Source organism: Cyphellophora attinorum, assembly GCF_001299255.1.
Source record: "Cyphellophora attinorum strain CBS 131958 chromosome Unknown Contig27, whole genome shotgun sequence".
Classification (NCBI taxonomy): Eukaryota; Fungi; Ascomycota; class Eurotiomycetes; order Chaetothyriales; family Cyphellophoraceae; genus Cyphellophora; species Cyphellophora attinorum.
The window spans coordinates 156,639-181,361 of NW_017253255.1; the positions used below are offsets into that span (position 1 = coordinate 156,639).

Here is a 24,723-nt window from a genome sequence, read left to right on the forward strand (position 1 = left end):
GACTCTAGCCGTCATGGATTCTCCGGTAGCTGACAGTGGCTCTCCCATCATACAGAGACGCAGGAAGAAGAATGTCAAGAAAGTAGTGCTCTTCTCCCTCATGGTGTGTGGTGCCAGTGGTACCGGTAAGCTCATCGCAAGCGACAACTGACGGACTGTACTGACGGTCCCAGGTCGCACAACCTTCGTAAACACACTCTGCGGCCAGCAGGTCCTCAAGTCGAAAGAGTCAGATGATGCTGCGAATGCGCATCTGGAGGAAGGCGTGAGAATCAAGCCATACACAGTCGGTACGGACACAGGATTCACACGACCACCGCACCAGCTAACACGAATCAGAGCTCGAGCTGGACGAGGAAGGCACACGAGTCTCGCTGACCATCGTCGATACTCCCGGCTTCGGCGACCAGATCGACAACGAGTCTGCATTCGGCGAGATTGTTGGCTATCTTGAGCGACAGTACGATGACATTTTGGCCGAGGAATCAAGAATTAAGCGTCGACCTCGATTCCGGGACAACCGTGTCCATGCTCTGCTCTACTTCATCACACCCACCGGTCACGGCCTGCGAGAACTCGATATCGAGCTCATGAAGCGTCTCTCGCCTCGCGTTAACGTCATCCCAGTCATTGGCAAGGCCGACTCCTTGACACCCGCCGAGCTCGCCGAATCGAAGAAGTTGGTTATGGAGGACATCGAGCACTACAAGATCCCCGTCTACAACTTTCCCTACGACATTGAAGAGGACGATGAAGACACCGTTGAAGAGAACGCTGAGCTGCGTGGTCTGATGCCGTTTGCCATCGTTGGATCGGACGACGTCATGGAGATCAACGGTCGCCGAGTCCGCGCGAGACAGTATCCGTGGGGTGTGGTTGAAGTTGAGAATCCAAGACACTCAGATTTTCTCGCCATTCGCAGCGCTCTGCTCCACTCGCATCTGGCAGATCTCAAAGAAATCACCCACGACTTCTTGTACGAGAACTACCGAACGGAGGCCTTATCCAAGAGTGTTGCCGGCGGCACTGTCAAGTACGTTTACCACATGTCACACACCGCCAGTAATGCTAACGAGTCATATAGTGCCCAAGATCAATCCATCAACCCTGAGGACTTGGCCAACCAGTCCGTCCGTCTCAAGGAAGAGCAACTCCGCCGCGAAGAGGAGAAGCTGCGTGAGATCGAAGTCAAGGTCCAGCGCGAAATCAACGAGAAGCGACAAGAATTACTGGCCCGCGAGAGTCAGCTTCGAGAAATCGAGGCTCGTATGCAGCGAGAGCAGAGTCACGCAGAAGAGCTCAACGGTGGAGCCGTCGACCGCGAGTAGGAATCTATGCCAGGACACCAGGTATCGACCTTATTGTAATCAATCACGTATCCGGTCCATATTAGCGTTTGAGACGAGTGCCGCCTTGATGGCGAGCCACAAAAACTTCACAAGACAGCCTTTTCTTTGGCCGTGGACTTCTGCTACGTAAATCAGAGGCAACGAACCTGTTAATACACTTCCAGTTTCCATCGACGTCCTATGATTCATCTGACCGCCGGAGACCAACAATCCCACGATCTGAAGCCTGTGGTCTTGAAGTCGAGATTTGCAGGGTAGGGAGGAACACTCGGAGCAAAGTAGGTCTTCCGCTCGCTTGTATCTCAGAGCTGTCTGAATCCACGCTAATTGACTCATCAATCTGATCTCACTGATACCATCTCATCAATTTTCGCTGCATCGCTGCCGCCGGTCGCCTTCGGACCTCCTGAGCTTCAAAAGTCCCCAGTCCAAGCGCACTCGTGCGTTCGAAGCGGGCCTGAATCTCATCAAAGTCATCGTCATCGCCTGCCCAATCTGCAGTCGATTCCGCCTCGTTCGTCTCTGTGCTCTCCACGTCGCCGGCTTCGCCTCTGCCTTCTTCCAGTGTCTCCCATCGGCTCACATCAGGCTGCGGTCCCGGACCCCAGAGATCACCAGCCTGCTCCTGTGCACAGCCCGCACACTGGTTATACGGGATTCCCGACTCTTTCTCCGCTTGCTGCTGCAACACCTTCATCTCCTCGTGGCGAGCGAGCCAGTACGCGATTGCATCTGGCGGCAAGCCGAGGATGTTCAGGAGGAGGAATGGGAGGGACGGAGTTTCCTCGTCCTCCTCTTCTTCTTCTGCTTCTTCTGCTGATTCTGCGTTGTCGACGACCTCCCACCCTTCCTCCTTCTGCTCCCGTCGCAAATCGCGTCGCCACCGCCGTTCCGCCACACGCATGAGCGCCGTATACAACTGCACCGTATACGCTGCCTCCCACTGATCCAACGTCCCAGCCGGCTGCCGGAACTCGATCGTTCTCCCGCCGGTGCTGGAAGGGTGGGCGTTGGCAGCGAGCAGTTGGAAACGCACGAGGGTGTATTTGCTACCGTGGCCCTGCTGATCATAGGCTGGGTCAAGGGTCGTGCCGGCGTTCCAGTCAGCAAAGGGCGCTGGGCTGTGGTCGGAAGCGAGTGTGACGGAGTCGGAGTTGAAGAAAGTTTCGTTGGCGAGGGTGGTGGAAACGGAGTTGGAGGCAGGTCTGTTTTCTCTTCTCGTCTCCGCGTTCTCTTCTTGTTGCTGTTGCTGCTGCTTTTCCTCGGTCTGGACTATGTCCTCGTTTTCGTTTTCAATTCGAGCACCGCCAGCTGAGGAAGAGGATGAAGTGGGGACATGTTCCCATGATCCGCGTTCGAAGTCCATACCAGGCAACTCATTGCAGACATCGGTCCAGGAGCGGCCATCAGGAAGGTGTGAGTGCGCGTTGGGGTCCCATGGTTGGGGCCCTGGATTCAGCTCTGCTGCTCCAGCTGCTGTGGTGTCCCATCCACTGTTCCCGGCGTCCTTTCCGTTCCCGGCGTCCTTTCCGTTCCAGTCTGCTGGGTCGATTCCTTCATATACAACAGTCTCGGGCTTCGGACCGCCCATGCACACTAGCCTAGCCAAGTCCCCTATACTTGCGCATGCCTCAACCATCTCCCTGATGGTATTGAGAGAACATTCCACCGCGTCCTGACAGCTGTGCAACCCTTTTCGAACACCCCAACGATTGCTGGAAGCGTAAGTATTCCCTGTCCGATGGGGAGGGTGCAGTTCCGAGAAGATGTCCTCGTAGTGCAGTATCAGCACTGCGAGATGTTTGAGGAGGCCGAGAGGGAGGGAGGAGTTGTTCTGCAGGCCGATGTGGATGTGTAGGGATGCTGTTGGGGTCATATAGGGGAGCAGGGGCATTTTGTTGCTGTTCTGCTTTTTGGTGGTGCCGTCGGTGAGTTGTTTCACGCTGGAAGTCAATGCGTCGTAGTACGTTTTGGCTTCTGCCCATTCAGGCTGTTCTGGTGCGGTGGAGGCGAGGGTTGGGACTGGCATGGGGCGGCTGACGATCTCGGCGGATGAGTAGGTCCACTTGAGCTTGTCTTCTTCAAGCTCCTCCAGTTCCACTTCCGACAGAACGTCCTTCAGCTCCGGCCATTGTTCTAACAAATACTCGGTCGCCGTCCTCGAGCCGCAAGGAGAAGCGGCGAGAGAGGAGTCGGCCACCACCCTCCACTGCTTATACGCGTCGGCAGTCTTGTTGGTGGTTTGGTCGGGCTGAAGCACAAGGTTGTGGCGGGCAAAGTGGGACTGGAGGAGGGTGTGAAGGCGTTCTATGGGCCAGGTGCCGTCAGGAGGTTCGAAGTTGGTGGGCGGGAGGGTTGGGTGGGCGAGGTGTGTTTCGATTTCGATTCCGAAGGTCAGTGGGAGGAGTTCTGGCTCTAGTTTTGATTGATGCACTGTGGTGGTGCTGCTTTCGCTCTGTTTCCTGTTGCTCATTGTCTTGGTCATGGTCCTGGAGCGGGAAAGCGAGAGACGGATACGACGAAGCAATGTCGCGAGGATGGGTGACCCTCTACCCATAGGGCCATCCTGGGCGGGTTTCTGGTGTCGAAGCATTGTTTCGAGGACAAAGCCGTGTAGTATCGTACTCGGACGAGGACAAGGGTAGGGAACAACGGCGTCGTTGTTGGTGATAGCTAGTGCTTTGAGCGTGACGCTGGACGGGGGCGTTCTTGCTTGGTGACGATGTGGATGAAGAACAGGAGAAGCACCAGGTGTGGGGAGCGCTGCTGTCGAATTGCTGCCGTGATCTGCTTCAGGAGGACGCTTTGGGACGAATACGCTCACGAAGGAACAAGTATAGTTTGTGTTGAGGAGTTCAATGCATGTATTCATGTCGCTGCTTTACGGGCTGCCTATATTATAAGCACCGGCGAGTACCTTTACCTCTCGGCTGGCGGCTTCCTGGAGGCTTAGGTGTCATGTTCCGCGAGCACGTTTTGGTTCGAGCCAAATACCAAGAGCGTTTTGGTCAAGTCTGGTACTGATGCTTGGCATAAAGGTGCCCCTTCTCGCCTGCCCGCCCGCCTGCCAGTGGACCATGGGCCACCTTAGGGCAACTTGACGCATGCCCCGTCTCCCTGTGTATGCTTGCTCCGGCCCTTGCTGTCAAGGCCCGCAGTGTTATGGTGATATGTTGGCCTTCCTGAGCAGTCTCCTGTATTGCATCCGAAAAATAGACTTTGGTTCCTGGGTCCGCTCCACCCTCAGTAGCACTTTCCGCTTGTGAACCCTGGAGCCGCCCAGCTTGGACTGTGTCAGGCTCTCGTGACAAACATTGTAGCTTTGCCCCTGGAGCAAATCACAGTAAGCCCTCACGATTGAGAGCCTCGTACAATGCAATAGCTGCAAGAGTCTTCCCATCTCTCGCCGCTACCTTCCACACATCCTCAAGCCGTACCAGCTTGAGCGTGATCTTCTCGCCATGCTCACGAAGTCCCGTCAGCTTGCCTCTCAGAGCCTCGATCTCTTGCTTCGGCATCTGTTTGCGCACGACGAAGAGAGGTATGAATTCGTCGGAACCGCCTGGTGAGGGATATGATCCTTCCTGTAGATGGACTTCACAACCGCCGTCCTTGTCTTCTTCGGACTGTTGCTTGATTGCTAGTTGGGTCATGTCGATGAGTTCGTCTTCCTTAATGTCGAGACCAGTCTCTTCCTTGATCTCCTTTGCTGCAGCGCCGCTGAAGGTGCCTGAGTCGTCAATCATGCCGGCTGGTAACTCGACGAAGCTGAGGCTACCGGCTGGGATGCGGGGCTGGACTGTGAGGATGACATGCGACTCGGCGTCTGCTTCGGATGCGTCCTCTGAGACGATGATAAGCATAGCCACACTGCCGCCTCGCATGAAGACAGCGCCTGGTATTATTTCGCCATCGCCGTTGCGCATTGTGGCTTTGAGTTTGATGAAGCCGATGCGGGATCCGAAGTGATCGACGCTTTGAATCTCAATGGCCTCAAGTCGGTATGGCGAAGCGTGAAATGGATGTGTTGGGTTGTCCTGACCTCGAAGCGATTCGGACAGAGTCCTCCACCATTGGTCAAACGGCCTAAAGTCGAGCAACTGCTTGCCAGGGAGGCCTTCCGGTAGCTTGATCTCGACATTCGGGAAGTTCCACGCAAAGGTTCCTGTTGACATCTTGTTGGCGTCGGAAGTAGTCGTGTAAGATCGCAGAGGGCGCCTGGTGCGAATGCAATATCGTCGTGAGATCTGGAGGGGGAGAGAAAGGGCCAAACGTTGTCGGACACTGTGCGAGAGAACGTCAATCGTCATTGACTGACCCGGTGGAATATCGAAATAAATATATGCATCTGAAGGCGTTGGTACTGTAGTAGGCGCGACCGTCTAGCACAAAACGCGCTACTGCCTAAGGCTGTCACTAGGCATTCGCGCCTGAATATCTCTTGAATGACACAAAGCTCCTCATCTTCCTGACAGGCCGCAACTAAGGCACCAACCGCCTGAGACCTACAAGTAGCTCGAAGCAGGTGAAGCCGTCACGCAAACCAAAGTTCCGAGGCGACCGGGTACATGCGGACGCCTCGCCAAAGGCCCATGCACCTTGGCGAATGCTTGGTGACATCGGACACGAGGCTCGAACAAAGGGAGCGACTTCACACTCAGTTTGTCTGTCGAGATCAAGCTATCGCACCAATCAGGAAGGTGGCGCCTCACTCAAAGTCTTTGACTACGACGCGCTTATCACTGCATGCACTGTGCACACGGCTAAGGATAGAGGAGAGAGGAATGCTTGTACGAAGAATTCCAAGTTATTTGCCTATCGAATTCTTATGGATGGCACAGGCAGCATTGACGTTGAGGTGAGTCATGGAATGCTTCCAAAGTTGTCCCGAAAGAATTGTCCCGTGCTGGATCATCAATGTTGAGTGCCTGAAGCAAGCAATCGTACGGGAGAGATGTCCTATGAAGATGTAGCGTTGCTGAACTCTGACAGCGTATCTGCTGAGGGATAGGTATAGATGACATCGCATTTTCCGCATCTCTCGTGGTCGCATCCATGACACTTGACATCGTTGAAGCTGGTGGTTGCAGACGCAGGCGGTAGCAGGTAGATACAATTGTGGCAAAGCCAGCCACTGGGTATTGGCGGCGATGTGGTTCTGCTTGCCTGACTGAAGCGTAAGAACGGACTGAGCACGCTCTGCAGAACAGCCGGAGTCTGAAAGTGGTAGGCTTGCCTCGATGTCATATTGCTGTGTGTTGCTGGTGTTCCCGCTTTGTTGTGTAGGCACGGTGAAGGCACTTGGGCTGGTAGAAGGTGCTACATTTATACCATCAATGCGGCTACAGGCGTTGTCGTAGAGTATGATCTGACGACGTACCTGGAAGGATCTCCGAAGGGCCTCGAGAGCGCAGTCGCCGTACGCTCATGCGTGATCCTGGTATCAGACGTTGAGCCTGCCAATCTCACGAGGGCAGCGATGCAGGGACTTGCACGGTTGGACAAGTAAGGAGACGTCACCTCCTTCTGTTTGCGTATGATGTGGTCGACCTACCTGTTAGAACAAAGCTCGTTTTCCGCGAGGTCGCGAGAATGACTGTATTCCTTCGACGAGGCGTAGATCAGTGGCGGGATATTTCAGGGCTGTTACGTGGCAATCCGTGAATCTCATTCGGTCGATGATCAGGACTTCCCTTTGTGCCTGCTGAAGAAGCCAGAAACAGATATGCTGGGTGACTAAGACGGAAATATTGTACAAGGCGTCCACAGGCCATCGAAGTAGAATCCATCGGGCAGAATGCGTCGGACGGTTGACCTCATACCCCGCCTATCAGTGAGCCGAAATGGACGGGACGAAGGTCGCCTTGTAGGGCCAGCTTCTTGCTAGCGTATGTGGTGAGGTAAAGTACGTAAACCAGGCGTGTCACGTCCAGGATGATAGAATAAGAAGAAGCACTGCAGTGACCCCTTTGAGTTGGGTCGAAGAGAAGTGACGTCATGTCCCAAGTTGTGGTAGCTGCTCGTTTACACAGTACAAATGTTGATTCAATCAACTTGTCTCAGCCGGCTCTCATACCTCCCAGACCCTTGGCAAATAGTGCTGAGATGCGTGAGAAGCATAGTGACTGATCTAGGTTGGGGTGTTCGGCTCCAACACGTGCGGGAACTCGGCCTCTCGTTACATACAACCACCAGGTGATCACGTGGCTTGCATGGCCCATCGAGCCAGCAGCAGCACGCAAACCATCGGTAGGCCTTCAGAGTCCAACTGTCTGATGCCACAGAAGCCTGCAAAGTGACGCACAGCGCTCTTCATGACGCATCGCGCATGTATCACGTGCGTCGAAAGCACCGCGCGAAAGATCTGCCAGTGGATGCGAAGTGGACCACGGCTTTCCACCGTGGTCCGCTCTGTGTACTTATTGCTTGTCGGGAAAGCCAAAGTCGACTCCAAATGCAGGGTATACGAAGCGGTGCACACCGTTCTTGGACAGGTCGCTCAGCGTTTGTACATCCTCGGGTGACAACTTGACAATCTGCCGATTCTCGTCGATCCTGGAAGGTGTCACAGACTTGGGTAGGGGTGCAATTCCTCTTGCAACTATGCACTGTTAGCACATCCAAGTCCAGGTCAGGAAACCTGACTTACCGTGGTAGCTCAGTAGAATACAACCGGGCGAGACACCCTTCTCCTTCGCCAGCTTCGTCACATGCTCATCCTGCATCAATGGGCTGCCTGTAGACCCTAGAGGAGAGTACGCTCGATGAGGATTCCCTTTTCCTTGCAGAAATCCACAAGATCTTGCTGCGGACACAAAGGATGGTTCTCGACTTGGTTTGCTGCGGGCACAGTCTCGACTCGAGCCAGTAGATCCTTCAAAAACTTCACCGAGTAGTTTGACACGCCTATGGCCTTCACTTTCCCGGTTGACAAGAGCTTCTCCATGTCCTTGTAGGTGTCCCAGTGTTTCCTTTCCAGCACTAAATCTCGACTACCATCAGGCAACTTCGGGAATTTCTCGTCGTTGCCATTGGGATTCATCGCGACCGGCCAGTGCATCAAGTACAAATCAACATAGTCCAGATCGAGTGCCTTCAGACTCGAGTCCAGATTTTGCTCGACTCGGGTGTGATATGTGCACCATAGCTTGGTAGTGACGAACAGATCGCTCCTGCTAATTCCAGCAGCTTTCAGCCCCTCCTTGATGCCTGCTCCAACCTCATCTTCGTTGCCATAAGCATACGCACAGTCGATATGCCGGTATCCTGACTTGATTGCGTGTGCCACAGCTTTCTGCACCTCTCCTTTTGGGGATTGCCACGTGCCCAGGCCAAGTGCAGGAATCTCAGCGCCAGTGTTCAACTTGAACTTGGTATCGGCCATATTGATGTTCCTTTCGTTACGAGCTGTGCACAAGACACGCGACAGGCCCAGAGCAGACGACGGCGACTTTTGACGTCGACTTCAGCCGCCGGCACACAATCGCGATGTCGGCGTTTGAGCCGTCGGCTGTCCGTCTTTTCGGAATAGGTATCATATTCCGTGTCGCAGAGCCCCCACCTCGCGGGGTCGGCTATCACCCCGACGAACACGCGTTGCCGGAAATACATCACAACCCGGGCACTGCATGGCAGGCTTCTGGAAATTCCGATCACGACTGATGTGGCTGCGATTCAACGTTCATAAGGACCATCCCTGGCAAATTCCAAAATGGCAGGTTGTACCAGCTTATTTTCTCGCCCGACCCATCCCCGGCAGTTAGCTGACTGACGGGAAAGCAGACAGCTCGGGCTGGATCTTACAACGCATCTAGCGGCTTGACAGTGCGTCTCGAAAGACCATCGTGCATGATCACCGGTAGGATCTCACGCTTGACGTCTGCCGCTGGACTTTCTCTGTCCCGACAAATGTGATATCACATTTTTGCCTGCCAGGGTCGATGAACGCCGAAAAGGCTTTCATGAATCCACCGCCAACCTCAAGGTTCCACCAACTCTTTTGCCTCTTGCCTGTTTGAAACAAAAGCAGCAATTCCCACCGGCAGAGTTTGCTCCAACCCCATACTGACCATATCATGGGATCTTATGTGCAACAGAAGCAGGAATCTCGCGAGGTACGTCGATAGCTGAGGGAAAACTTATTCGAAAATTTTTGGTGGGATTCCAAGACGCAACTCCAAGTACTGCGCAGCGATCCCTGACCCTTCTGTGTAACATGAGCTGCACGGTCCATCCCCGCCTGATGAACACCAGTGGCACGGCTGTGCCTTGACAACTCAGCAGTCGATTCATCGAGCAGCCTTGCACGTGTCCAGGAGATGCGCGTCGGCCATGCTCACCGACTTTGCGTTGCTTGCAGCTGATCTCAATGCTCAGCAGTAAGAACAACTTCCACGGCAATGAGCCATCACGATCCATGCATACGACAGTGGGTCTTGGGCCATACATAGCTCCAAGGCTAAAAGGTCCGACGGGGCTTGTGAACTCAATGAGGATATACAACGGCGAACGATCGAGCGGCCCGACTACTTGGGGCATGCATAGACTTCGCCGCTCGTCTGATATCGCGACTAGTGGTGATGTCGAAGCACGTTGTTGGAGGGGTTTTCCAGATTGCGAGCTCTGAGCATGGTCCCTGGATAACCTGCTTTGATGGATCACTCACCGCGTACTCCTCCAGCAAGTGGAACCAGAGTAAGCGAAGAGCACGATTTCTCCTGTGCAGCAAAGGATAAGAGACCTCGAACCTGCTTCACTCATTCTATCTGATCGCTACCTGGAACTGCTTAACGCCGCTTATACCCCTAGATTTCTATATAACACCACGGCAACGCACCTGAACACAATAAATCCACTGTTGACACCTCCAACCCACCAGATCCACTACACTCACCACATTCACTACACCCACCGCGGCATTGTCAACGCACTGTCTGAAATCCCATCAAGATGCCTGGAATACTGGTCCAAGAACCCAAGAGCGACACAATGCCAACAAAGATTGACGGGCAAGCTATGGAGCGGCTAGTCGACGACATCGAAGAACTCAACATCAAGAGAGACCAGGCTCTCAAGCAGCAACAACCCACAGACGATATCTACACAGCCTCCCAGTTCGACACCGAAAAAGACAAAACCCAGTTCCGCCAGTACGAAGAGGCACCCCAACACGTCAAAGACTTCTACCGCGAGCAGCATACCAAGCAGACAGTAGCCTACAACCTCAAAGCCCGCAACGACTTCAAGACCCGAGTCCGCGCGGAGATGACGATTTGGGAAGCGATGGAGAAACTCAACAGCATCATCGACGACTCCGATCCCGACACCGACCTCTCCCAGATCGAACACCTCATCCAATCCGCCGAAGCCATGCGCCGCGACGGCAAGCCGCGCTGGATGCAAGTCACAGGCCTGATCCATGATCTCGGCAAGCTTCTCGTGATCTTCGGCGCGCCAGGTCAGTGGGCCGTGGTAGGCGACACTTTCCCCGTTGGCTGCCGCTTTGACGATAAATGTGTCTACGGAAACAAATCCTTCGACGCGAACCCAGACTACAACGACTCAATCTACAGCTCAGAACACGGCATCTACACCCCAGGCTGCGGCCTCGATAACGTCATGCTCGGCTGGGGCCACGATGAGTATCTGTACCATGTCGTCAAGGATCAGAGCAAGCTGCCAGATGAGGCGTTGGCGATGATTCGGTATCATAGCTTCTACCGTGGCACCAGCAGGGAGCGTATCGGTGGATGATGGACGAGAAGGATCATGAGATGTTGAAGGCGGTCAAGGCGTTCAATCCTTATGATCTGTATTCGAAGAGTGATGAGAAGCCGGTGGTGGAGGAGCTTAAGGAGTATTACTTGGAGTTGATTGATGAGTTCTTTCCGCAGAAAGTGCTGAGGTGGTGAGGAACGCGCCGCCAAGTGGCCTTGATAGGCGTGGTCTCAAGCTCCAGGCCGTCGCTCTGCGAAAGTGGCAAGCGGCACCGCGCCTCGTCAGCGCACTCCCGGTAGGATGACAGACGGTCAGGTTGGGCGGCCGGTGGCAGGAGTCTAGCGAAAGCAGGTTACGAAGTGCTCGGGCCTGCTATGAAGATCATGATGCGAGGGCAAGAGTGAAGCTCTTCTGAGAATTGTCCCTGAAAACAAATTTGCAAGGCGTTTAGTTGTTCGATGAGAATCGAACATTCCATAGACAAAGAATGACTATCTCACATCCGAGTATTGGACATGGCTTTGACGGAAGCCTCCTTAGGGCGTTCTTGAATCCCATCACCAGGGTCTTCAGCTGTTTCCCACTTCTATAAGTCTTGCAGCGGCTCTCGGATACTGCCAGCCTGGCCATCCCCACCGACTTGGCTCATCGTCCCAGCTCTCGTCATCGTCATCTCCATCACTGGTCTCGAAGTGGCCGAGCCCATCTATCATCGCTTTATCCATTCCACATTGCCAGGAACGCAGTCTTTCTACTCGTTCAACTTCGCGCTCACGCTTGCTGGACCTCCGTTGCCGCCAACCAGACCGCTGCTTTGGAATGTGAAGCTGGCGTACTTTCTTCGACTGATGTAGCTGGACTCGCTCATAGCGTGGCGGTTCTCTCTCCGTGTCGCTGTCGTCGCATGGCCTTTTACGTGGTGTTTGAGGCATGTGTTGTTGTGTTATCCGTTGAGGCGACATCGGGTTTTGAGCAGTAGATAGCTGCTGTAAGCGAGACCCACGGTCCTCTTCTGGTACTCGACTCCCAGCAACTCGAAGCCAGGTATTCTGATACGCTTCCGACTCTAACATGGCTCTATACATCTGGCCCGTGCTCGTCCTGAGCTCAATCGGTGCCGCGTTAGCTCCGTCACCGCCTTCCCCGATAATGACAGGAGGTTGATCTAGGAAGTGTACGCCTTGAGCCCTCGGTGTTGACGCACCATTTGACCTTTCGGCCATTGCTGGTGCCGCAAAGAAATCTCGAATATCCTCCTGATTGTAGGGTCACTGAGACGTCTTCGATCGAGGCTGGAGAGACGGTGTGGAGTTGGTGATCGGGGTGGGCTCCAGTCTGAGGAAGGCATTGCTGCGGATTGGTGGTCTGGAGGTAGACGTAGACTGATGAGGGCGATTTCGTCTGTCGCTTGGTGCTGAGAACTTCGTGGTGGTTGATTTTGACATTTGGTTAAGTGAGGACAAGGGGGTAGAAAGAGTTTCCGTAATATAGTAGTGGCCTTCCTATCGAAGGTACTCACCAAAAGGTATTCACCTGCCAATCAACCGCAAACACAAGAGTCTCGGCATAGTAGTGAGGCTAAGGTACTCATCTCGTAGAGTTGGTGCTCCTGCTGGTATCGCTTCTTGTAAGACCGCGAAGCTCGCGAATGGCACCCCTTTTCGACGGTCTCTACTCATTGTCACTTACGATTTCCATTCAGTGGTCTGGCTGTGTTCGCTTCGGCGTCCAGGGACTGGAACATCTGGTCGAACACCATCGGACTCATTCTTACGTTTCACCAAACGCCAAGCGGCGCCTCCAGAAGTACCCTACCTTGACTTAGGCTTGGGCGGCCGGGAACCCTGTAGAGTCAATTCAGGATGATGGAGAACCAGGTTTCCTATCGACAATCGAAGTGAATGACACCATGCAGTAAATGATCTTGAACCATGCAGCGGACAGTGAATGCGTGCTGCCAACTCAGTGAAGTGACAATTCCGGCCTGTCTCGGAGGTTCACTTTGTCGAAGGGGTATAAATAGTCTCCTTGCCCTCGACATCTTCCTGCTCTTCTCTCATCATCGAGGCTCCTTTCAGAACCTACAGACATTGCCATGCTTTGGTAGCATTCATTGCTATCAGGTGGGGCGAGCAGTAGTGTTCTGTCGCTTGGGTTTAGATCACAAGCGTTGACGGAATCACGTGTAGCGCTCGCAGTCAAGCACTGCAGCTGCTTGCGATCCAATAATCCAATGCACAAGGATGGCCAAAGAAGCACACGCTGGACGCCTCGTTTTCGGAGCAAAGTTTTTTGTGATCTCGGGTACCCGGCGGTGCACCGTAAGCGCTGCTTCAGGGTAGCTTCGGCACAACTCCCTGCCCGAAAGACCAATCGGGGAAGAACTCATGGACCACTATTGTTTGAACCCCGAATTTCTGTGATCTGCCGCAGTTTGGGCGTTGAAGCATACTGTGGCCTTTGTTGCAAACCGCGCCTATCTCCCTGCTGAACTCGATTGCCTAGTCAGGCACGGCTACCATACCTCTCATTGCTCACGCGAACAACATCCAAGGGTTGATCGAGCAGATACGAACGTCAAAATGGTCAAATCAACACAAATAGCGCGGCTGGACGGTAAGGACTCGAGACCACGGCAGCGAATGTGATACTGATCAGTTCCGTAGGCCTCATGCTGGCCGCCAGCTCCGACGACGAGCAGGTACGCTGTCTCGAAATAAGACGCCTTACGTGCGGCGCGTAGAAGCAGATGCTGACGCGCCTTCCCACACAGGTCGAGAACGAGCTCAGCGAAGTAAAGTCCCAAACCAAAATGATCTTTCGCCGCCTCAACCGCAACTCGGAATCCCAAGCCTCGATCGAGTCCGGCGCATACACCCTGCACTACCTAATCCAAGACTCGGTGTGCTTCCTCTGCATCTGCGACAAATCCTACCCGCGCAAACTCGCCTTCACGTACCTCTCGGACATTGCGCAGGAATTCACCACTACATATCCGTCTGGACAATATTTGAGTCAGACGTTGCGGCCGTATGCGTTCATGGAGTTTGATACGTATATGCAGCGGACGAAGAAGGTGTATCAGGATTCAAGAGCGAGTGCGAATCTGGATAAGTTGAATGATGAGTTGAAGGATGTGACCAAGGTGATGACGAAGAATATTGAGGATTTGTTGTATAGGGGCGATAGTTTGGAGAGGATGGGGGAGATGAGTGGAAGGTTGAGGGAGGATAGTAAGAAGTACAGGAAGGCGGCGGTGAGGATTAATTGGGAGTTGTTGTTGAAGCAGTATGGGCCGTTTGCGGGGTTGGGACTATTCATATTGATTTTCATCATATGGAGATTCTTCTGAAGGAGAAGGGGATGTCATGGATTGGACATCTATATCTCGTCTTCCTCGTCATCGAAGTCGTCTTCGGCACCCATATCGTACAGGATCCGACCGCCGTCAACTCCGCTGGAAGGTTTGGGATTCTGGGCGTCAAAGTATGGGAGGACCACGCCTTCGCGGTCTTGCCGTTGTCGGTCTGTCAGGCCGAGAGAGAACGTCATGTCTGTCAGATCGTCGTTGGAATCGGCAACGTCGAGGCTGGCCTTCTGAAACGCTGGGTGGTCGTCGAGGATGCTCACAACCTCCTTGAAGGTCGCAGCCGTCATCTTGGGCAGTACCCGAGGCAAGAAGTACCACTCATGAACGCCTCTGCCGCTGTTTCGACGGTGCTCTAGTTCCAGGACAAGGCCTCGATGCTCCGGCTTCAGCGAATTCGAACCTTTCTTCAACCCAATCACGATACCCTCGACGTTCTCGTCCAGACCGAAAGATGGAGCGACTACGCTGCGCTCTCGAGCTTCTTTCTCAGTGACTAAGATAGCCAAAGAATGGACATGTATCATCGTGGTGGCCAGGTATGATAGCAGCTCTAGAGGCGAAGGGACATAATATACTGTGGCTGTCTGAGGGACGTCTTGATGGTAGACCGCCACAACCGACACTCCCGCAGGAGGGCTGGTCGTCTTCGCTGGCGGCTGCAGAAGCGAGGACAGAAAGCTTGTCAGGTTGAAGTCTGCTGTCGGATCGGTCGCAAGGGCTGCTAGGGCGGTGCAGGAGTCGATCAAAATGAGACATCTTCGTCCGCCTGCGTCCGCAGAAGACATGGCAGCACTGACGGCATTGCTGATTTGGACGGGCGTCTTGTCCCAGCAAGTAACGTACAAGTCAGCGTCGCCTGGTTTTCGAATGGTCTCAAAGGCGAGGTATATGCTGAAGGACTTGCCTATCTTGGCTCGTCTCAGATACTCGCGAAGGAGGGGCTTCGCAGGCTGTTCGAGGCTGTCGAGGACAAGAGTGAATGGCGAAGCATGGTCGCGTTGGTTCAGCAGCTTGCTGATTAGCAGCAGATTGTGTGTGCGGCGATGTGATAGGTTGTTCATGTCGAGGAATATTTAGCAGTGGCACTTGCCTCATATCAGGGACTGCTTCGTCGCTGCCTCATGAGTGGAATGCAAGACGCTCGAATTCGCAGATGTTGACCACTCCCATCTCCAAGTAGCCTCAACATCACACAGCGCCCGTCGAAATGTGTCCTGTTATACACAGCATTAATATATATTGTTCCAAAAAGCTATCGAAGTTAGGCTTGGCGCGGTCGCCTGGAAAGCGGAGCGTCACGTGTAAATTTCCGTGCTCGTTGATCTTCCTACGTGGCACTTGGGATCTGTGTCTTATATTTCGCGGCTCATAAGGCTCGCAAGCGCCTGACACACAGTCACAGTACGATGGACGAGCCACCTACGAAGCGTGCTCGGCGCATGGACAGTTCCGCCATGTGGGATCGAGAAGCAACAGGCTCGCCAAAGTCACCCAGACCCAGCGATTCCCGCAGGGACGACAGAGGACGTGCAGATACGATGATGATAGACATCGCGACTCTCGACGCTACAACGAGAAGCGCAGATCGAGGTCACCGAAGGAGTACTTGAAGTCAGAGAGAAGACGCAGCAGATCGCGCGACAGACGCGACCGAGAAAGAGATCGGGACCGAGATCGAGATAGAGACAGAGACAGAGATCGCTACAAGCAACGAGACCGCGAACGAAGCGCAGATAGACATGACAAGGACCGTCGGGACTACGATCGAGATCGTGTTCGAGACAAAGATCACAAACATAGATCAGAACGGCCGAGATCACGTTCGCCGCCAGTACGCAACGGCAACGGCACCCCTCGGCGCAGCTCGCCACCGAGAGGACCTCGAACGAATCACGATAGGCGAGATGAGCCACCCAAGCCGCAGCCGGAGGTGAAGAAAGACCCCGAGGAGAAGCCAAAAGTCAACGGCGATGCGAAGATGGACGTTGATGGGGACGATGAAGATGCGGCTCTACGAAGAATGATGGGATTCACGAGCTTCAAGACCACGCAGAACAAGAAGGTGCCTGGCAACCAGATCTACGGCGTTCGGAAGGAGAAGAAGACGGTCTACAGGCAGTACATGAACAGAGTCGGCGGATTTAATAGACCACTCAGTCCAGGCAGGTGAGGGACACGCTTCCAGTCTTGAGGCACTTATAGCGGAATGCTTGGCTACAGGCCATCTTGGTATCGCGAACCTGAAAATCTGCATCCAGAACTTGACAGGCGGAATATTAACTTTGGTGGAGAATGTCACCCGCAACAGTCGTTTGACAGGCGCATATACTCGTTGTGGCTGCAGAACGCGCCTCGAACGCTTCGACACTTGAGTCAACAGTCTCACTTTGTTTGCGACGGTCGAAGACCGCTTCTGGAACCCGTCAATGATCGAGCTACAGTCACGTCACTGCAGCCTTGCGTCGAAAAAGTCATTGGCACTCCCAATTCGGACCATCCTCATGTCAGAAACCATATTGGGAATATTGACTATACCGAACGGGCAGCCCTCTTTCCAGTCCAGTTTTGAACACGCATTCAACCCGGGCATTGCTCACCATGCCATTCAACGCCTTCGGGTGCTATGTGCACGATTTCCACAAGTTGCCAATTATATGGGAGGACGACGAGGATGATTTCTATGACGATAGATATTCATCAAGTGTCACGACACGTACGCCAGCCTCCAGCGAGTTCAGACCTACCTCATCCTACACCACAGCCTCCGAATATGCATCTACGGCCACTTCTCCGACCACATGTTCGTCGCAGAACACATCGCCGACCTCTGAGTTGCCGCCGAACTTGAAGCGAACAGCACCGACGTACAAGACTTGGCGGCCGCGTGAGGAGGATGCAGACGTGCGCCGGCAAACAGTGAACGAGGACTCACGGCCGCTCATGATCGGGGCATCGGACGGCGAATTGAGAGGTAATTCTGGCTCGTCAAGATCGAGGTGGCGCATCTTCAAGAAGTTCTCGAAGTCAAAAGGGACCAGCAGCAAAGAGCTGGATACGGGAAAGGACGACGCTGGCTGACACACACTGGAGGCGCTCTTCTGCTGAGCTCCAATACGATATCCTGGTTCTTCGGTCGTGCACCTGATCGTTTGCCATCCAAGAATGCTGCCAGATGTATCCTTCAGCCTACACTACAGACAGCAAGATTGCGTAACTGCTGATGTCAGACCTCCCAGGCATACATCAAACCCTCTGCAAAGTCCTTTCAGAAGTTCCCGGGGGTGCGAGCGGTTGCTGCTGGTGGGCCGCAGTCATTTTACCAAAGGCTGTGTGCAGCCAGCCGTACCGCAGTCGCTATTACGGCATGGCTGCTGTTGAGGCGCAACAAGGGCTTCAGACCTTCCCAAACAACCCGTACCTTGCTCCGCACGCATATAAGGTCCCAACACCTCCGCACGACTGTCGACTAATCTCATCCAACTCACAGAAGACTCGCAATCATCCTCGGACCCGAACGATACTTACCAAACTCGCACTTCCAATCTAAGCTCCATCCAAAATCTCTCTCAATACCTGCACCGAAGCCTTCAACCTACAGACAGACCTAGGATAAGGTTCTTCGACAAAACTCTCATCGTGAGCCAAAATGTACGACCATACTGAGGAAGCTTGGGGGGAGAGACGGCGAAGATCTGGGGGCGACAGGTTCAAGACCTATGAGAATGGCTGCCCATGTGTCATTCTATGAATCTACGTTGGCGAAGTCCGCTGTCTGGAATGCGAGCCAAGCCAAGCCAATGCATCGCGATGTCCATCCAACCTTGAGGAGAGCATCAGGTCTACTCCTTGACGGTGGTCGGAGCCGGAGCCGGAGGGCAACGTTGAAGCAGACATGAAGTCAACGGAACCTTAAGTGTGTCCGAACATCGAGTGAGGTCAGATCTTGGCATCGTCGGCTCGAGTGCCGAACACATCACGTTCAATGAGAAATTCAATTGAGGCCACTGTCTCATATTCATGACTCCTTTAGGCTTTTCTTGATACTGTCTACACGGGTTCCTCAAGGGATATGCTGGGCATGTGTTCGTTTCATCTTGGCAGTTCTGCTACACACCCGGTGAATATCAAAGTATTGTGTACTTCTGACTAAGAGGAGGAATTCGACACTTGGCAGACCGAGACAAGCTCTTGCATTGATGCTTCCCATCGTATTCAGGTCCAAGAGGTAATACCCAGCTAGAGGAAAATCCAACAGATACCCCTTATTGCCAAGATCGATCTCAGGCTTGTCCCGATGAGGTAGGAACGCGTATGCCATCTTGAGACGCGACGTCGCTCCTTGCCATCCGCACAACTCGTCCTGGGTTGTGCTTCGTTTGTCGACCACTACTCCCGGAGCCGCCAGCATAGCAGCATGCCACCAAAGGCCTCCACCAAACGCGCCCGCGCCCCCACAGTCAGCGACACCCAGCCCTCCAAACGCCAAGCAGCAGCCGCCTCCAAGCCCGCCGTGGATCTCAACGTGGCATTAGCAACGCTCTCCGACACATCACTGCGGCAACTTGTGTCCGCCCAAATCAACCTCGAGCCCACTTCGGACCTAGCTGAGGCCATTCGCAACGAGTACACACGCATCATTGCTCAACGCTCGGCCACGGTCGTCGACTTCGACCACCACAGCAAATCCGTGTGGCGCGAGCTGAACCTGTCGCACTCCAAGAAGTCTTCTCGCTGGCAATTTGAGGCGGCCGGAGATGCCGAGGGCGTCGTCAGCGATGCGATTCGCTCCATAAGTCAGACAGCGACAGAGAGCGGCGCCAACAAGGGGACTCGCGAGAACGCTCTTACGACGCTTCGCAAGATCGGGAAGACGATCTGCCTGGCCGGTGACCAGCTGGGCAGTGAGGTCCGGGATGGATATTGCTGTACTGAGCTTGTGGGTGCTATGAAGGCGGTAATGGAGGGAATGAGTATGGCGGAGAGAGAGGCGTTTTTCGAGGCCGGGGATTTTGTTGAGAAGCTGGAGGAGCTGGAGCAGTTGTCGGAGGGATATGGGATTATGACTGGATTGTCGGAGTTGTTCGACTTGGCTGGGTACGGAGAGGAGGACGAGGACTGAGTATACTTTGGGCACGCCTGAAGAGCAGGTGCTACCCTCGCAAAGTGCAGGAGCAGAATGAGATTCTCACGACCATCTCGGACATCATCTGCAGCTACTTCTGAGGAACTTTGTCAACGACTTGACCTTGCTGCCACTTCGAGCCCGTCTGCATCTTGTTATCTTCTCAGCACACCATCGAAGTAGCCTTGGAACTTTGGGCTCGCTGCCTTGCCCTTCATCAGGTGCGGGACAAACACGACTAACAATCCCAGCAAGCTGTCCACATCTGCCTTGCGACGACCGTCAAGTCCATATATGCTTGAGCTACCAGCCTGGCATCAATTGCAGCCTTATCATCCCGGACTCTGAGCAGCAATACCCTCGTAAATTGTGTGACGCCAGACGCAGCTCTGATTTGCCGAATGCAGCCACCTTCATGCAGGCAACTTTGTCCAACGCCTGCTTGGCACATCGCGATCACGAGAAGCACGATGTTTGTGCCAATGCAGCCTCAACGACCTGACATATAATTAGGTCTTTCGATCCGCAGCAGATCCAAGCCATGCCATCGGGCACTTCCACTGAGCGCTCCTTGGTACATCACGGAGTATCGCTCTGGCCAGGTCCAGTAACAATACATCTTACCCGACGGCACGATGATAAATGTCGTACCTTACGACAACTTGTTTGCAGCACAGACAGTACGCAACGAAAGCGCGCTACTACTGGCGACTCTGGTCCGGTCTCCTGCTGGTCATCTGAGGCCAAGCTTTGAGACAGATCCAGCTCGATGGGAACTCATGCGGCCCGTACTCGAGCGCATGTATGTTCAGGAGGGTAGAGAGCTCAGCTACATCATTGCCAGGCTGCATGAGGAATATGGGTTTACTGGCACGTAAGTCATATGTCGTTGTTATTCCAACGCATGCTCGCGGGCCAGCCGTATTGACTCGGACAGTGTCCAGCAGTACAAAAAGCGTTTTAGAAAGTGGGGCTTTCGGAAATATAGTACCCAAGATGATATTCGGGAGGTTTTAAGCCAGGACAATGGAAGCGCGACCCTGTCGTCTGGCTATGTCATCGCCAAATCTGGTCGAAGGATCAATATCAGAAGTGCTCGTCGACATGCTAAAAGGAGGATCTCCTCCTCACATGAAGTACAGCAGCCACGATCACAATCGGATGTCCAACGGAGCCCGCCGGCTGAAGCACTAGAGATCATGTCGCAGTACATCACTACCATGAGCAGCGATCAGGAGTTTGAGATTGTTCTTCGTTCCATCCGTGGGTATATGGAAGGCAACATCACGTCTGGCTTATGGCGTTCCGATTGCCCTGGATCACACCTCATATCGGGAAAGGTCCTCACCGGACATGAGACCTGGGATCTTGGCAATAGCATCTTCGATATGGGGACTGCATTCGTCCACCAGCATGTTGACGCCGCATTCGCCCTTGCTTCGCGCATTTGCCACAACATGAAGGCATTTTTACTCGCCGAGACCCCTTCACTTGTCCGAGATCTCACTCGACTAGCCGCCGTTCTTGTGCACGCTAATATCGATCTGGCTCACAGAGTCCTGTCATATGTCTCGCAATTGACGGCACTAGTACTACACAATGACGACCACCCGCTGAGGCGCTTAACGAGATACTTAATGACCACCTGCAATGCATCGGCATCGATAGTCACGACCGACAGGGTTTATGATCTGGTCTATGATGAGTACTGCAGACTACTGGGCCAGTCGCACTACGAAGCGCTTCGCATGGCTAGACAGGTACGCCGATATGATACGCCGGACTCAATTTGGAAGGTAGAGCAGCTGTTGACGGTCTTGGATACGGAGCAAGGTCAAGGCAATGAAGTGAGTTTTCAATGTGTGGCCACCTTATATTGGGCAGCCATGAACATCAATGATTTTGTCCAGGCCTGTTTCTGGGCCGAACAAGCCGAGAGCCGCGCAGATGCGGCAAGTGTGGTCTTCCGAGCTCAGTGGCGATACTGGGCGTCGAGGTACCGACATAGTATATGCTATGCCACTGAAGACTATCACAAGGCGGAGCTGGAGCTTGTGCATCATATGCTTCCGAGAGCTGCTCAAATTCTCTCTGAAGATTCCTTGTTCCAAGAAAAGTTCAAGGTCATCGATGTCCTACAGAAGCAAGGCAAATATGAGCAGGCCGCCGCGCTCACGAGGGAGATGAAGAGGACCAGCCGTCGCATTCGTGAGGAGGTCAAGGTTTAGTCAGTTTCCGGAGCTATGTACCTACACCATATCTTTGCTCAGCCAAGGACCATGACAATTGAGTCATACATGTACATCGACAGCAATTGAACAGCCTCATCGCCCCCTCAACCCCCTGCCCCATCTCCTCCAGAATCTTCCCTCCCCCTCCCGCTGCCCACCACTATCTCTGCCTCGTATCCGCCAGTAATAAGCTGGCACGCCAGCCACCACAAAACCCACAACCACCAACGTCTGCACCGGCTCATTCACTACCGCCCTCACCACCAAGAACAAACTCACACAGCAAAAGATAATCGGCGTCGTGATCCACGTCCTGTACGGGCGCTCCAAATGTGGCTCACGGATCCGCAGGACAATGAGGCCAAGGACGGTGAGGAAGTAGAAGGTATACCCTGCGACGCCGTAGAACGTTATCAAGGATTTGAACTCGCCTACCGCGACATACGCTGCCGTGAGGCAGGCGTTGAGCAGCATCCCATTGATGGGAGTTGCGCCGAAGCCGGCGTCGTCGCCGAAGATGGAGCGGAGTTTCTTGGTGAGCCAGCTTCGTTTGCGAAACTTGGCTGGTGCTGGGAGCTGGGAGTTGCGGTGGCCGAAGCCGACGGTGCCGAACACGGCGGGGATGTAGCCTTCGCGGCCCGCGGCGTAGACGAGGCGGCCGGAGGTGAATGTTGTGGCATTGAGCGCTCCGAAGCAGGAGCCCGAGACGATGAGTGCGAGAATGAGGGATCCCGTTGCGCCGAAGACTTTATTGCCGAACTGGACGGCGACGGTATTGGATTTGTTGATTGTAGCGAGCGGCAGGACGAAGATGTAGGCGATGTTGGCGAGGATGTAGCATATTATGACCGTCGGCATGCCTGTATGGATGACCCGAGGGAGGTCTTTGCTAGGATTCTTGAACTCGCCGGTCACGTAATTTGTATTGTCCCAGCCATCGAACGCCCACAGGCCGGCGTAGATGGCGACGGCCCAGCTGCTGATATCGGTGGTGGTGCCGTCGAACCAGTTGCGGGATTTCCAGTCGGTGTTGGCGGGGCCGTTGAATGAAAGGCCTGTGGCCGCAACGATGATCCCAATCACTGTGATAGCGATCAAGGCGATGAACTTGAAGAACATGAAGAGGTCGCCGATACGGGCGGCGAAGCGAGTGGAGATGCAATTGAGGAAAGTGACCACTGCGAGGGCAAGGAAGGCGGGTGCTTTGTTGATCCAAGGGTTGATTTCTTCGACGTCGGCACCGATGGCGGCGCGGATGACGTATTCGCCGAAGATGATGGCGATGATGGCGGCGGAGCCGGGTTTGAGGACGAGGATGGCGGTCCAGGTGAGAGGAAGCCGACGAGTTCGCCGAAGATCTTGGCTAGATAGACTTGGGCGCCGCCGTTAAGGGGGATGGCGCCGCCAAGTTCGGCGTAGGACGCGGCGCCGGTCCAGGTTAGGAGGCCGGAGATGGCCCAGACGATGAGGGCGGCGCCGGGTGAGCCGGTGTGAGAGTTGACTTGTGCTGGCGAGGAGAAGATACCGGAGCCGATGACTAGGCCGACTACCAGAGACAGGCCATTCAAGAATGTGAGTGTTTTCTGTTTCTCGAGATTGTCGTGGGCGCCTCCTCTTTCTAGCGACAGTGAGACCTGTGACGGTGCTCCAAGAGCCGTGTACCCTCCTGACGTTGACTGGAGTGGGAACAGCGCTGGGGTGAAGTCGAATGCTGAGGAGACTGAGTATGACCTGGGATGCATGCGACCACGGCCGGCGGGATTGGCATTGTCAAGTGGGTCTTCGTTCTCGAAGGAGAGCCGGCGTGAAGACGAGATGCCGGACAACGAGGAAGCCTCTGACGGCAGATCGTCTTGCTCGTCCGAGTCGGCCAACGAGGCCAGTTCGAGGGAGTCGCGTGCTGGCCCTCGCTGGACTTCGGTGAAGGCCAGTCGCGACATTGTGAGGTATGCGACGGTTGTGTTATTGCGACGTCATTGTGTCTCTCAGAGTCTGACGACCGTGTACGTCCACGCGCTTTCCGGCTCGGCCCATACACTATACACCAGAAAGATGACAGTGATCTTTGGTCAGGACACTATTGCGCTTGAAGTCGGCATGCGCTGTTCGTTTGCGGTCACAGCCAAGCTTTGGGCAAGCCTCGCCCCTAATAGAACTGCGGTATAGGCTGGGATCGGCCAGCGTAGCGCCGCGGCAACGTCGTCGAGCCACACCCAGCACTCTCCTCTCCCCTAACATTCCCTCATGTCACAACGTTGGTGCTCGTAACAGAAGAGCAGAATAGCAAGATATTGAAAAGCTTTTGTACCGTCCAACTTGTTTGGGCATCCTCGTTGGCCAGACTGAGAATGAGAACAGATAGTACCATACATTACTTCGAGAATCAGTGCAGCGGCCTCCCTGGCGAATTTTCCGTGATGAACCAACTCCTACTGACTGACACTTAAGTGAGGCTCATCTCAAGCCTACTAATCGATCAGGCGAAGATTTTTCAACCCTGCAGCGGCCTCCCTGACGAGAATGCCCCTGGCGAATAGGCTGAGTCCTCTCTGCAACGGCAAATCTAAGAATGGCGACTGGGACGACGTGGACGGTGATCACAGAGTGCTCCCCGTTCGACTTTGGTCTGGGCATTGCTGGGCACACGACTTAAGACGAATGCCATGGCACGGGTTCCCTTTTCGATTCCTCACTAACGGCTATCTACTGTATGTGCAGTACATTGAACCCGTCCATGCCCACCTCGAGCTTCGATGGCTTCTTGAAACTTCTCAGAGCATCTACTCGTGGGCTGAGATGCTCCATTCAGCACTGCGTTCATTCGCCATGCTCTGAGTATGCTCAGAAATCCCTCCACAACATGATCATAACTCCATGCTCCATGCTTCATAACTTCTGGGGGTATCATGCAATAATGAATCTCATCAGAACGCC

General features: G+C 54.1%; 12 protein-coding genes across 12 annotated transcripts; 7 read left to right on the forward strand and 5 right to left on the reverse strand.

The window, feature by feature from the left end:
* Positions 1-13: 13 nt before the first annotated feature.
* Positions 14-1,328, forward strand: AB675_6015 (uncharacterized protein; the record flags this gene model as incomplete). The annotated part of the gene is made up of 4 exons (XM_018146275.1): positions 14-125; positions 174-290; positions 340-1,033; positions 1,085-1,328. The coding sequence occupies 4 exons, from the start codon at positions 14-16 to the stop codon at positions 1,326-1,328; spliced, it is 1,167 nt and encodes a 388-aa protein (XP_017996867.1).
* A 367-nt stretch (positions 1,329-1,695) lies between these two features.
* Positions 1,696-4,221, reverse strand: AB675_6016 (uncharacterized protein; the record flags this gene model as incomplete). Its single annotated transcript, XM_018146276.1, has 1 exon — positions 1,696-4,221. The coding sequence occupies one exon, from the start codon at positions 4,219-4,221 to the stop codon at positions 1,696-1,698; it is 2,526 nt and encodes an 841-aa protein (XP_017996957.1).
* Positions 4,222-4,687: 466 nt separating this feature from the next.
* AB675_6017 (Nudix hydrolase 14, chloroplastic) lies at positions 4,688-5,524 on the reverse strand (the record flags this gene model as incomplete). The annotated part of the gene is made up of 1 exon (XM_018146277.1): positions 4,688-5,524. One exon carries the CDS (start codon positions 5,522-5,524, stop codon positions 4,688-4,690), a length of 837 nt encoding a protein of 278 aa, XP_017996971.1.
* A 2,244-nt stretch (positions 5,525-7,768) lies between these two features.
* AB675_6018 (D-galacturonate) lies at positions 7,769-8,733 on the reverse strand (the record flags this gene model as incomplete). Its single annotated transcript, XM_018146278.1, has 3 exons — positions 7,769-7,950; positions 7,999-8,085; positions 8,163-8,733. 3 exons carry the CDS (start codon positions 8,731-8,733, stop codon positions 7,769-7,771), a joined length of 840 nt encoding a protein of 279 aa, XP_017996906.1.
* A 1,565-nt stretch (positions 8,734-10,298) lies between these two features.
* Positions 10,299-11,102, forward strand: AB675_6019 (Inositol oxygenase 1; the record flags this gene model as incomplete). Its single annotated transcript, XM_018146279.1, has 1 exon — positions 10,299-11,102. The coding sequence occupies one exon, from the start codon at positions 10,299-10,301 to the stop codon at positions 11,100-11,102; it is 804 nt and encodes a 267-aa protein (XP_017996859.1).
* A 2,546-nt stretch (positions 11,103-13,648) lies between these two features.
* AB675_6020 (Protein transport protein sec22) lies at positions 13,649-14,418 on the forward strand (the record flags this gene model as incomplete). The annotated part of the gene is made up of 3 exons (XM_018146281.1): positions 13,649-13,682; positions 13,733-13,767; positions 13,840-14,418. The coding sequence occupies 3 exons, from the start codon at positions 13,649-13,651 to the stop codon at positions 14,416-14,418; spliced, it is 648 nt and encodes a 215-aa protein (XP_017996876.1).
* A 29-nt stretch (positions 14,419-14,447) lies between these two features.
* AB675_6021 (Elongator complex protein 5) lies at positions 14,448-15,497 on the reverse strand (the record flags this gene model as incomplete). Its single annotated transcript, XM_018146282.1, has 1 exon — positions 14,448-15,497. One exon carries the CDS (start codon positions 15,495-15,497, stop codon positions 14,448-14,450), a length of 1,050 nt encoding a protein of 349 aa, XP_017996860.1.
* Positions 15,498-15,842: 345 nt separating this feature from the next.
* AB675_6022 (uncharacterized protein) lies at positions 15,843-16,606 on the forward strand (the record flags this gene model as incomplete). Its single annotated transcript, XM_018146283.1, has 3 exons — positions 15,843-16,026; positions 16,081-16,267; positions 16,336-16,606. 3 exons carry the CDS (start codon positions 15,843-15,845, stop codon positions 16,604-16,606), a joined length of 642 nt encoding a protein of 213 aa, XP_017996910.1.
* Positions 16,607-17,034: 428 nt separating this feature from the next.
* Positions 17,035-17,514, forward strand: AB675_6023 (uncharacterized protein; the record flags this gene model as incomplete). The annotated part of the gene is made up of 1 exon (XM_018146284.1): positions 17,035-17,514. The coding sequence occupies one exon, from the start codon at positions 17,035-17,037 to the stop codon at positions 17,512-17,514; it is 480 nt and encodes a 159-aa protein (XP_017996892.1).
* Positions 17,515-18,850: 1,336 nt separating this feature from the next.
* On the forward strand, positions 18,851-19,555 carry AB675_6024 (uncharacterized protein; the record flags this gene model as incomplete). The annotated part of the gene is made up of 1 exon (XM_018146285.1): positions 18,851-19,555. The coding sequence occupies one exon, from the start codon at positions 18,851-18,853 to the stop codon at positions 19,553-19,555; it is 705 nt and encodes a 234-aa protein (XP_017996947.1).
* A 638-nt stretch (positions 19,556-20,193) lies between these two features.
* On the forward strand, positions 20,194-21,786 carry AB675_6025 (uncharacterized protein; the record flags this gene model as incomplete). The annotated part of the gene is made up of 2 exons (XM_018146286.1): positions 20,194-20,432; positions 20,496-21,786. 2 exons carry the CDS (start codon positions 20,194-20,196, stop codon positions 21,784-21,786), a joined length of 1,530 nt encoding a protein of 509 aa, XP_017996924.1.
* Positions 21,787-21,882: 96 nt separating this feature from the next.
* On the reverse strand, positions 21,883-23,729 carry AB675_6026 (Y+L amino acid transporter 2; the record flags this gene model as incomplete). The annotated part of the gene is made up of 2 exons (XM_018146287.1): positions 21,883-23,161; positions 23,212-23,729. 2 exons carry the CDS (start codon positions 23,727-23,729, stop codon positions 21,883-21,885), a joined length of 1,797 nt encoding a protein of 598 aa, XP_017996976.1.
* Between the last annotated feature and the right edge of the window lie 994 nt (positions 23,730-24,723).